The 12,719-nt window shown below is 35.6% G+C and overlaps 1 protein-coding gene and 1 non-coding gene across 3 annotated transcripts in view; both read left to right on the top strand.

Annotated features, from left to right (window-relative positions):
• Positions 1-12,719, top strand: part of LOC139773799 (uncharacterized) — an 82,982-nt gene that overhangs the window by 44,658 nt on the left and 25,605 nt on the right. For both annotated transcript variants that reach the window (XM_071708530.1, XM_071708531.1), the window contains exons 2-3: positions 2,325-2,527; positions 7,353-7,601. In XM_071708530.1, coding sequence (XP_071564631.1) covers positions 2,325-2,527; positions 7,353-7,601 — 452 coding nt within the window. The remainder of the gene's footprint in view (positions 1-2,324; positions 2,528-7,352; positions 7,602-12,719) is intronic.
• Trnap-ugg (transfer RNA proline (anticodon UGG)) lies at positions 1,744-1,815 on the top strand. The gene has a single exon. It is a non-coding gene; the product is annotated as a tRNA-Pro (tRNA).

Below are 12,719 nucleotides of genomic sequence, written 5' to 3'. Positions count from 1 at the left end.
GATTCGGATTAATTGACGTCAATTCGAGACTAATGGAATTAACGCCAATTAATCTACCATTTTACGAAGCTGTAGAAACTAGAGAGCAGAGAAAAATGACTATTTCAAGAATAAATGTTTGTGCAAAGATGAATTATAATCTCCATTTGAAAATCACTTGAAATGAAAAAATTTCAATTAGGAAAACAGAAAGAAATAAACATCACTTTTCGAGAAAACTTGATAAAACTCTCGCTTGTTAATTGGAAATACGTTTTAAAAGGATGCACATAAATGCGCGTAAATAGAAAGTGCACGTGCAAAGAAATACATTTATACGAATGGAAAATTATGTCATACGTTTAACGCATTGCATCACTAACCGTTGCTCTCGTTGTCGAAGCAGTTTTTATCATTAAAGTTTTGTGTACGTTATCCGCGCTATTCACTGCGAATGGCGCAGTTTGGCGTCTATTATAACTACAGGAGATTATATCTATCAGCCACAGTAACGAGCTATCGCCGATGTACATTATTCCGCATTGTTTATCGTTGAAAGTTATTCATCGAAAATACTATAGGACCATAGGATATTACGCGTTTTTACGTATGTATGTATCTATGTATGTATTCCCAGCGAATACATCTGTTGCATAATAAAGACAATGCTGTACCGCGGCTGGCCACGTAAATGCCACACGTGTGTTGTTACAATATTCCAAACTAATTCCCTTTGTCGTTCATCTCACGTCCCTTTAATTAATCTCTCGCGGACTCGGTTAGTTGTATTTTCTCTGCAATTTTTTCGGCATATTGAAGCTAAATGAACAAAATTGTTTCTCGGTTCTGGACGGTTGTTTTGCATATTAACTGATGATGCATTAAGCACGCGCAAGAGGTGGATCAATAAATTAAGATTATTGATACTGCGGTCGTGGCGCGGTCTAGTAGAATGATCATTTCATCACTCGGACGGAACCTATGCTATTTGTCAGATCAGCGATCGGCAAAGGGCATTCGCGTTAATTACCCTGTCCCTGTGGAGATACGTTATCGAGTCTCGGCTTCCATGTCGAATTAATAACTGCCCATGATGGTGGCTGATTGATTCAATTAGTCCGTCGCGTAAACGTTACAATTTGCTAGGAACGAACTTTCGTGCAATTTTATGCTCTAATCGTTTATCATAGTTGAAAAGGTCGGACGTGTCTACGAGGAAGCTAGTCTTCCTTATGGAGCTTTGAAGCGTGAATAAGATGTTTAAGTTTGATCGTCGGTCGGCAGGAGAATGATGTATGAGACGTTTAGAGAGCGAGAGATCTATCGTATGAAAACTACTTCATGTATAAAGTCATATTTAAAACGGAGTTTATTTTGTTTTATTTATAACATTTTATATATAATTTTTATTTTAAAAAAATTTAGATAATAATCTTTTAAGTTTAAAGATCTATAATATAGTATATAAAAATATTATAAAATAATTAATATTAAAGAATATATTATAAAATTATATTAATTAAATTATTAATTTATAATATTAATTTATAATAAAATTGTAAAATTTATAATAAAAAATTATTAATTTATAACATTGATATTATAAATTACTAATAAAAAATTATATTTTTTAATTGCAATTACATTCTTGTCTAGATTTTAATAAATAGAGTTGTATTTATTAGAGGCATATTTTAATTGTTAGTAGAAATTAATAATTGCAGTATATACTCAAGAGTTTTGCATGAGAAGGAATGAACGAACGGCTCAGTGGTCTAGGGGTATGATTCTCGCTTTGGGTGCGAGAGGTCCCGGGTTCAAATCCCGGCTGAGCCCGATTTTTTTTTATTCTTTTAATGTGAATTTTTACAAACTAAGACTGCATACGAAAAAACTAAACATTAATTTTTGGAAGAAAATAATTTTTTATTTAGTATATCATTATAATGATAATTACATTTAGTAATCATTACGATGATTAACATTTGGAGAGGCTCGGTGATTTAGAGATGTCCTTGCTTTAAATGCGATAGATGCCTCTCGACCGAGTTCAACTCTTTATCTCTTATCTCAGCTTTTTCTCGATTTGCAAAGCATTGCTGTCGAAATTTCGCGATAAATCCGATTCACATTATAAATCACATTACTCGCAATAAAATTATATTACTAATGCGTCGTTATCATTAGCTCTTTTATTATATAATTGTTACCCGAATGCGACCTCACTTAAAATTTCATAAAGAATGAATGTCCCACCCCATTTAGTGGGTGATCACTCATCCACGCAATTTTCACCGGGGAGTCTTTATTACAGCTGTCGTAATTAGTCTCGCTCGTTGTTGCAGGACCGGCAGCATGGCAGCCGAGGAGGGAATGCTGAGTGGTGGCTTGGGCGCGAAATTGAAATGCCCGACCCCCATATCGCGGTTGAGGGTGGAGAAGATCGAGGGCGGCCTGATGGTGGCCGGCGTGGTAATAGCGGCGAACTGCCAGATCGCCCTTCCGGCGTTTGGTACTCTCTTCATGCTCGTCGGCGCCGTACTCACTGGTTCGTATATACGTCTGTCTGCTTTGTTTATTTAAAATTACGTCTGTCTTTTTTAGTCGCAGAGTAATATGCGTTACATTATAAATATACAAACGTAAAGAGTGCGGATAAAAAAGCTGGATTTATCGCGAAACTGATATTCTGATGACGTTACAAAGAGCATCTTCAGAATCGTTACGAACATTGTTTTTTTTTTAAGCTGTATTCTGTGTCAAAGCGACTCCTCGGGTATCTCGTAACGTAACGTTTCTCTACAAAACATATCACATGCCTTTGTGGATCCCGTTACACAGGTTTTTTCTAAAATTGCAGACCGCATCCTTGATTCAACATTCAACGCGAAAATGTAACTTTTATCTCACCCTTGGAGGTACACTTGTTTTACTGTAGATAAATAAAATTTCATATCAAACGGACATACGGACGATTAAAAATGCAATATAAATGTCACAAATTCGTCAGGAGATGTTATAAAAGTGACAAACAAAATGATAAATACGATTTATTATTCTCGCAAATATTTTTGCAAGATTTTCCGCTGCAGGGAAATCCCGTTTTAACTGCGTCTCATAATTTTGCGGTGCAATTAGAGGTGCGCTCGTATAAATTACGATATTGCAAAAGCACACAGTGTGCCGGACAATAGTTGCGCAGGGCGCGACTCTTGAATTGTTGAATATTCATCGATCTCTTAATTTTTCGTTTTTTCCCTTTATCTCGTAACGCGTCGTTTGCATTCGCATTTGCATCTCATGATCGACCTGCAAAATTTGCGGCGGCGCAGTTCTGACAATCCAGCTGAGAATTGATAGTAGTTTCGACTGTAACGAATGAATATCGCGGAATATATCGTTTTGATTTTAACCTAATTTATGACTTCGATAATACATAATTTTTCGCAATGTCAGTCGGCGCCGCGCACAGACGATCAATCATTTTCAGATTTTTTCTTCTAGTTTGACTTGTATTTGTCCGCGCGTTCGTATCTATAGAGATATGGAACACGCGTCACGGCGTGATTTAGCGGATGAGAATAATCTCAAGCTTTCCATTTCGGAGAAAGCATATAAGACTCCGTAATCGCATGTGGGTCACTTAGAAAGGAGAATTAGTATTTATTTTGTTATGAGATATCATGATTATTCATTATCGCTTAACGAGAAAGTGTGTTTTCTGGACCTTATTGTTTTTTTTTTCAGCGTTAATGACCATATTTATTATTTGTTTTATAATATCCATACAGAGAATGTTATTTTGCCTTTCCTGTTAATTACGGACAGATTAAACGAGGAATTAATTAGAAACTATTAATATACTAGCTTTTTGGTTGTTCTAATTTGGTTGTTCTAATTTGAAAACTGTGAGAGTAGAATAATAATATCACAAATTAAATTGATCATCAAATTCTAAACGCAACTGATGCTAATAAACATTCTTTCCCATCAGACCTTTTCCCCTCGCTTCTACCTCTTCCCAAAACCCTGTACGGGCTAATTTATTAGACAGTAGACGATGTTTTTTCCCCGAATAGTAATATTTACCCCAAAAAAAAATTTTTTTGAAAAAAGGGACCTTTTTTATACAATTTTGTATGAGGGCTCCTTTTTTATTTTTTATTTTTATTTTTATTTTTTCATATTAATTTATTCTTCATCGACGCCATCCCCGAAAAATTAGAAAAATTTTAGAACCGGTTTCTCAAAAAATCGGTAATAATGCGATTCTCAAAATACGTCTACGGTCTAAGTTAGAGTATCATGAGATAGTATACCAAATTTGGTTGTTCTAATTAGAAAACTGTAGATGTGCAATGTGCATAGCGGACAAACATACATACATTCATATATATATATATATATATATATATATATATATATATAGAGATTACATATTTTTAAATAATATTTATCAATATTTTTTCTATACAGAAATTTTATCTTAATTTTTTTAGCAAAGATAAATTATGTATGCCTGTAATTACATGAAGAAAATAAACTTCTTTGCACTAATTTTATTTTGATTATTAAAATATTTTTAAAATTAAATAATCTTATACAATCGAAAATAAAGATCTTTCCGTAAGACTCTGAAAATCTTTTATTTATTTATGATAATAATGAGAACGAATAATATAAAACTGAAATTACATGAAAGAGAAATATATTTTGAACAACGATATACGCGATATACGCGATTATTAACATTAACACGTTGTCGACAGTGGATGTAACGAAGAGAGATATGTCTCAAGTCAGTATTCGTCGTTACATACTAATCGGACTGAAGCCTCCAATGACATTCTATAAGCGGATTAATTATATAGAGAAGGAAGCCATATTCAGTAAGCTGAAGCAGTAGTAGAGTCGTGCAAGCAATGCGCAAATATTGTAAATTTGGCGAGCAGTATGCAATGCATTTAAGTAAATTACGTCGCAACTGAGTTTGCTCTGATTTTATTACGCTCGTGAATATTAATGTCATTGTTTACGTTAAGCTTGAAAGTCTCTCGCAAATATAACAATATTTTAATCTTAATATTATTATTTATTATTTATTTCATTCTTAATCATTGCCTTGCGGCTCTGGATGGCTTTCAGTTTATACATCTGTATTTTGTACATTTCAAATTTTAATCTTAATATTAATTTTATATTTTATATTATTATATTGATCTTATAAAAGCATTCGATAATACGTAGGTATTATTCAGAAATGCCTTGCCGATTGATCTCATCAGACGTAGCGGAATTTAAAAAGTGAATTTTAACATTAATCAATATTAATGTATTAATACGCGGAAGACTTTCGCGACTTCTCTAAAGGTGCGAGAAACTAATTTCTCGTTCTTTCTCGTGTTGAATTAATTTGCGAGGCGCTATAGTTTGTTCGCCGGGGCGCTGACCCCGCGGAGATAGATACGGCTTTCGTATCGCGAGGAAGAAGAGGCAGAAAAAGAAAAAGAAAAGTAGAAGAGGGCCCAGACTGTTCCACCAAGCAACAGCTGGCCCGTCACATCTCCCGCCGTCACTTCTCGTGGCCACGTTTCTTCACATACGAGGTGCCGAGAGTTGTTACCAACCGATTTATCAGAACCGGTCTGTCCTCTCTTCTCGTCTTCCTTTTTTCTTGCCGTCGCCGTGCCAAGACCGGTCCAATAGCCCATTTCCCTTTCGTTGTTTCTATATTTCTCTCTTCCTCTTGAACGCTCCAGATATCGCTCCGTCTTTACCGGTTATTCGTGCCTCGCGTTAATGTCTTTGTTACGTTTATTGCGCCGAGTCAAGTCCCCTTTGATAGAGTCAAGTGAAACGAGGATTTTGTTTTTAATATACAGATGAAACGGGTTTAATAGATACATTATTTTGAATATAAAACACTGAATTTTTTTGTGAACGTTATTATTAATTTATTTACTATTCGCATTTTCTTAACATTTTTAAGTTTATAATTTATTTGAGATTTATAAGTTTTTATATTTTTTATAGTCTTTTATATTTTTTAACTCTATTTTATACCTATATCACTTTTATTTATACATTTTACGTTTTACGGTTTCGTGTTACTACAAACCTTGTTGCAGAATAAAATACTTCTATTTTTACAACGATAATAAACACTAAAGGAAGGAAAAAATAAATTAATTTCGTATAGTAGGAGGCATAGTATTTATGTAACATATTTATTAGGTATATATAATATTAAAAAATGTATATTTTTTGGAATTTATCGACATTGCTATATTCAAAGTACTTAAAATTTCAAATATTTTTTATTATAAAAAATTGAAATTAGTGTGTCGATATTGAATTTGAATTGATATTGAAAATTAAATTTTGTATTAAATATTATGAATAATAATTTAGAGTCAGAATAATTTAAGAACTTTCATTCTAGATGTATTAGAAATAACATAAAGTAGATCGTAGATAAACACGTATTTGCGTTATTTTATTTATTCGTTCATTTTAATCTGAATGCGTTACTGCATTTTAGTAGCTCGCTTACTTATCTTATTTGCGAAATAAGACAAATGCAAAGAGAAGTTCGTCGGATCTGCGCATGCTGCTGCTGACCGCCTATGGAGCGTTTCACCAGCGTTATCGATTAAAATATGCTCGAAGGCGAGCTCTCTGCGGCGAACGTATTTATGTTCATGATTTCCGCTACTTTGCAGATGCACATTTTCTCTCCCAGATATGCCGCTGACATTTTCGCTTCGCAATTGGCGGGGATAAGACGAGCGTTATTATAACGTACACCGAGTTTCTTTTCTTTAAGTACATAAAACTTCGTGCTAGAAAAGTTTTCTCATTCGCGTCGTAGTCACAATGCCGGTAATTCGGAGCGGTTCGAACGTTCTCGAGCCAACGCGATTACGGAGCTTCGCAAAGTGCGAAGCGGCTTTGCGGTATATTGTACACGAAACACGCGAAGAAAGCATAAAGTCTTGGTTCAAATTCGAATGCAGCGCTTCCGCGAAAGTTGAGCACAACGAGATCGCATCTGAATAAATTAGATCGTTTAATCACTCTCGCAGTTAAGAATTATCATCTCTTAACAGCTTATTCAACATTATAGAGAAACAAAAATAGATTATACTTTATTGTACAATTAATGGAACTAATATACATGTGAGAGCTTATCTTATTATTATTATTTTTTTTAATATAAAATACGATTCTCGTCTAGTTGAAGAATGAAAAATAAACGATGAAAAATGTGAGAAAATATTAAAAGGAGACAGTTTTAAACGTAATCAACTTAACAGTCGTTATTTAATTAACTTTCACGATTAATTTTCGATTCGCCCGTTTCTCCGTTACAGCTGCTTCTTATCGCGGCCCCGGCGAGGACGAGGACAAGAACTCGTACGCCGCACGAATCGCCTTTACCGGCAATTCCCGTATCTTGGGGCCGATCTGCATAGTCGTGGGCGCCCTTATGCTCGCGCTTGGCGTGCTACTCTGCATGCTCACGAGACGGGCGAGGCGGAGGGAGCGCAGGGTGGGCTTCCACTGCCCGCTCCATGGGGATTTCTACCCTCTGAGTCCGGTCCAAGGTATCAAGATGCTCGGTGAGTCGATTTCGACGTTGTTCGTCTGTTAAAGGACATTTTGTGTAGATAAACGTTTCTCAAATTAATTGAGATAAGAAAAAGTCTGCGATTATATATCATAAATTTCTATCATTAATCGATTAATCTGAATTGATTTAAGAAAAAATTGATTATAAATTGGTTCAAGTTACTTTTTTATTCTGCTTAATTAATTGCCTTGAATTATTATTTATTTAAAATTAATCTTTAAATTAAAAATTTTAATTTAAAATTATTTTTTAATTAAAAATTTTAATTTAAAGATTTAATTTTTAATTTACCTGCGTTTATATATTCTTATTAGTTTGCTAAGTGTATTAAAATGCCTATTGTTTCCTTTAATATAATTCTTGTAATAGTCTTTACATCAGAGTTTACTTCAGAATTCAATCTTTTGAAGAATAACAATGAAAATAACTTTTCCCATTGTTTACTTCATTGTTATCGCAAATACATCGACGCGCTTCTGAAGACAAAGTAAACTATTCTGTGTAAACGTAAATACTGTCGCGTGATCACCGAAACTCGTTTCACATGTTTCCAAAGTCCTCGCAGTGTCTCGTGATCGTTTCTTGTGTGCACTTATCCCTTCGTCCGCGCGACGATAAATGCGCCGGCAATTTCGATGAGCCTCGAAGAGCGGAATAGCCGCTAAAATGCTTCCCGAGAGAGAAAAGATGCTCTATGCTTCTTTCCAACATCGCCAGTCATTATTGTCGTGTCACGCGATGCCATTACACTTTTTTATAGATGTTCTGTCAAAATTACAGCTAAGTGGTACGATCCACTTTTTGCGAGAAATACGCGTCGCCAGTTAAATTACATCTGCAATAATCAATGTTAGAATGTGTGAGGTTGGCGAATGACTTACTGCCGTTTGCCTTATTCAATGTTGTTTTCACTATTTTTGACGATTATTTATTCTAACTTTATTTTATATTTTACTTAAATCTTCTGTAACACAAGTGATATGTCAATTATGTATATTAAATGCTTGATATATCGATAACTGATTCAGCTGATCGTAATAGCGAATGTATGGGATACCTCGCCTATTTTGCGAGTTCATTGTACAGTACCTGACAATACCGTCTTAGGAAATCTATCGGCCTATGTTATTTTATCGTCGCGAACGTGCCAGTTCGTGCCAATTGCCTCGAATTCAGGACGAGGCTGGATCAGCCAGGGCGAGGAGTAGGGTAGCTAACTGGATTGTCGGAATTCAGGCTAATACGACTCTATCAGATTATTGCGTGGGTCGATCGCGCACGTCGCGAATGCTACAAGTTTCCGCATTCGCCGAGAGATCGAGAAGTCACTTTAAATCGTCTGATAACAAATCTTTAGCACGGAGAATAGATTCTTTATTTTCAGACCTTAGACTTGGGAGAATCGTGAGAAGCTATATATATAGATATGTCGTGAAAGTAATGAGAATTATCGATTGCTCGACTACGAGAGATAGACGGATTAACAATGTAATTTAGTGTGAGATGTCAGGATATGTTAGATCACTGTCGAACAAGTTTTGTAACGGTTATTTTGCCATCGGACACGGCTGATTCGAAGGCCTAAATTTTTCAAGTCTCGAAAGCAGCGCGGCATCAAAAATTCATGAAGCTCTGGAAATTTAGAGCTCGCACCAGTCGCATCTCGACGGGAAACACGAACTTCTGAGAGAATTGTTGCTGCAACGCTCGCATGTGACAGTTGCTGCTGCAGGTAGGAACTCGCGCGGTGCAACGGCAAATAAAAATTGCAAGACAGCCAGTCTCTTCGCATACGTATCTCTGGCTAGACACGAAGCAACATAATGTTTCGCACTTTAAAGTAGAATTGTTGCGTATTTCTATTTAGAAGGATCTTATTTTTATAAAGTTATAATGAAAAGGTAATGAGAGCAAGATACACATATTTATTTAAATTATTAAAATTATAATTATATATAAATATATAAATATATAATATATAGGTATCTCTGATTTGATTTTTATTAAATAAAAGTCAATTTTGATAAATATTTCGGTAATGAGTAAATATATGTTAACAGTGCAAGGAAATGTGGTTCCGATTTGATTAGTTCTTGATTTTTCATCAATCTTTCCGCGTATACGTACGTTCTTACTTTAACTTCAAGGTAGTTTTCCCATGCGTTTCTGCACAATGATTTATTCGGGTCGCAAAGCTCAGAACTGGACTGATTGCCCAGTCGCAATTTCTTTCGCGGCGTAGCACGCAATAAAATCTTGTTAGAGCCGAAGGTCACTTTTGCGTACCCCCTTGTGCGAAATGTTCCACAGTAACGTGATTCATACCGCGGATGGCTACAATTATTAAGCTTCATCGATGTGATGCGAGACCTAGGAAGCATTATCCCACAAAACAAGCCGGTAGCCTGTTTCACAGGGATTCTTTATTCCACAATGTGTCGTTTAACATGATAAAATGTGAACGACTGAAAATAAGAAAATAGAAAATATAAGACGAAGCAAACATGACAATCATCTCGATTTTGACCGCCTTCTTTTCGCGTCGTACATGCAAATCGTAGAATCGCTAAATGAACGAAATACCGTTAGTTGTAGATTGATGAAATATCGTCGACGTGGCGCAAAATGTTGGAATCTTGCATAATCGAATATGCACACTCGAATGCAGCGGGAAATGCAATGCCTGCTGCTGATGATACCCCAGATTTCGCGAATAGTGCGTCGGCGTTCGCGGGTGAGGAGACTGATTACGTTAAGGAAATAAAGTTGTCGTTGATGAAATTACAGGCATCGACCTTCGCGCGCTTTACGCAGCATGCAGCCATACAATTCTTTCGATGCCGATGTTTTTTATTACGAGATTCTATTTATTTATTTTCTTCTTTCCTGAATCGAAGATATCGATCACTTGTGACCTTAAAATTACGATTTCGCTGTCCTTCGGAAATTTTAGATTTTCCACGAAGAGCTACCCGAATCTTCTTTTCTCTCTCTCTCTCTCTTCAATATTTCGCTTTCTTTTTTTTTTAATCTGAACACGCGCGTAATTGCTTATACGTGAAAGAGATAATTACATATTGATGCATCAGTGAAAATGTATTCGGAAAAGAATTCCAGCTGTAGAAGCGTCGCGCATGTAAGGGAAAGTTCAGAGAAAGATTGATTTCACGCTGCCGAGGGTCGATCGTCTCGATCATTTTTCGTCGCGCAGAAGTCGACGATTTCCCGAGGAAAAGAGCTCTTTGCATCCAGAACCGTGGAACGTATGCAGTGCGACGCTTGTGCATCACTTTCAATTCCGTTTCCATTTAATTTTCAGCCCGAGTGAATCGTTACTCTTTTCCTTCCCTCTTTGTACGTTCGTCGATTCAATTGCGTTCCTTTTCACGCGTCTCGCATTCTCGGCACATCCGGAGCGTCGCGCTATATGCCGCAGACGTCTCATCGCGTACGCCAAAGGAGCTTAGTGTATTCTATCAAGAGGACGGATTCTCGTCTCCCATTTTCTTTATGGTAGCGCTTGGATATATCCTTTGTACGGTCCTCGTGAGTTTGATCATTTTCTAGAAACCTCACACCGACAATGAACGCGATATTCTCACTTCGAAGTATTCGAAGCAGGCGCGTAGACATTCCAAAATAATCTATTAACATGTAGTTTTGCGAAAACGATTGTAACTTTTAACTAAAGAAAGATAATTAATGATGACAAATATATACTGCTGAAAAGTTTTAAAATTATTTGATATCTTTGATATTCTTATTTAGACATTTGAATTTGGATATTAAGTTATTTTATAAAAATTAATGACTGAGTTTTTTATCATGTCGAAAACGGACGAAAAAGGAGGAACGAGATGAATATATTTATTGAAGACTTAGATACTAAAACATCCATGCTTATAAAAATTAAAATTTGCGAGAAAAGATGTTGGTTTATACATGATAACTCTTCGAAAAGTATAACTATCTACTTTTTGATCGATTTTTCAATAACATTTAAATAGCTATGATTTTTGATCAACTATTTTCTTTATCAATCCTACCCTAGCTGGAGTTTTCTGACGTGAACTATGCGATAACATTTTTCAAACAAGCACTTACACATGCTTTGTATGAAGAGTAACATGATATGCTTTTAGAACCATCGTCGTAATTTCAAGCGCGACGAGCACTCGTCGTGCGAAAACAGAAATCTCGTTCTCCATGGCGGCGTCGGGTAATAACAACCGCCACACCGAAGCTCCCGCTTTATGACGAGACGACGAAATTACGTCTGACTCCGCGGAGCGTGGCTAAACACAGCTTGTCTCGCGGAAGAGGCCGTACAAAAAAAAACGCGGGCAAGAATCTTACTCGGGGATAGACAATCAGAGCGATGGATGGCATGGAAAGCGTGACCGGCGACGCGCTTTTAAAATTTTCGTCTGCGAGTAACGCTAATTCGAACGCAACCGGAAATTAAAAAGGAAAATGAAAAAACAAAAGTGAACTCGAGTATAGTCGACGATGACACTAATCTAACAAGGGAGGGGTCAACCCTCGGGGTCACCGATTTTGTCGAAATTTTACTAAAATGTAGTATTGATATATGTAGAAGTGACAAATGCTGTACGGAGACGATGCGCTTCTCAACCGTTGCCGAGAAATCGCGATGTACTTATATTACAGTATACATCATATACAATATATTTATTATTATTATTATTACTTTTAGACAAAAAAATGTTTATGATTATAATTTTAAAAATGTGCATAAAATGATTGTAAAATATTAGCGATTTTGAAAGTAAATAAAAAAATATATATTGGCGGGGATATTTACATAATATTAAAAAAATTGTATGTATATTTATTGGTTTATTTATTAGTTTTGTATAGGTATAAAAAAAAGGTTACAATAAAAAAAGGCGTACAAAAAGAGAATATTATAATAAAATGATTGCGATTATTCGTCGTCTTGCTCTGTAACTTTACAAACTTTAGAGTGATTTAAATAAAAAAAACAAGTGAAACATAGAACTGACTTACACCAAGCACACTTTATAAATCCAATTTTTTCGCAAGCACATTTTGTTTTTAATAATGAGACAGGAAAACACACGTC

Source organism: Temnothorax nylanderi, unplaced genomic scaffold (assembly GCF_030848795.1).
Source record: "Temnothorax nylanderi isolate EJ_2023f unplaced genomic scaffold, tnyl_v1.0 TNYL_tig0069_pilon, whole genome shotgun sequence".
NCBI lineage: Eukaryota > Metazoa > Arthropoda > Insecta > Hymenoptera > Formicidae > Temnothorax > Temnothorax nylanderi.
The sequence above is the reverse complement of the archived record's forward strand: the minus strand, read 5'-3'. Positions and strand labels throughout refer to the sequence as shown.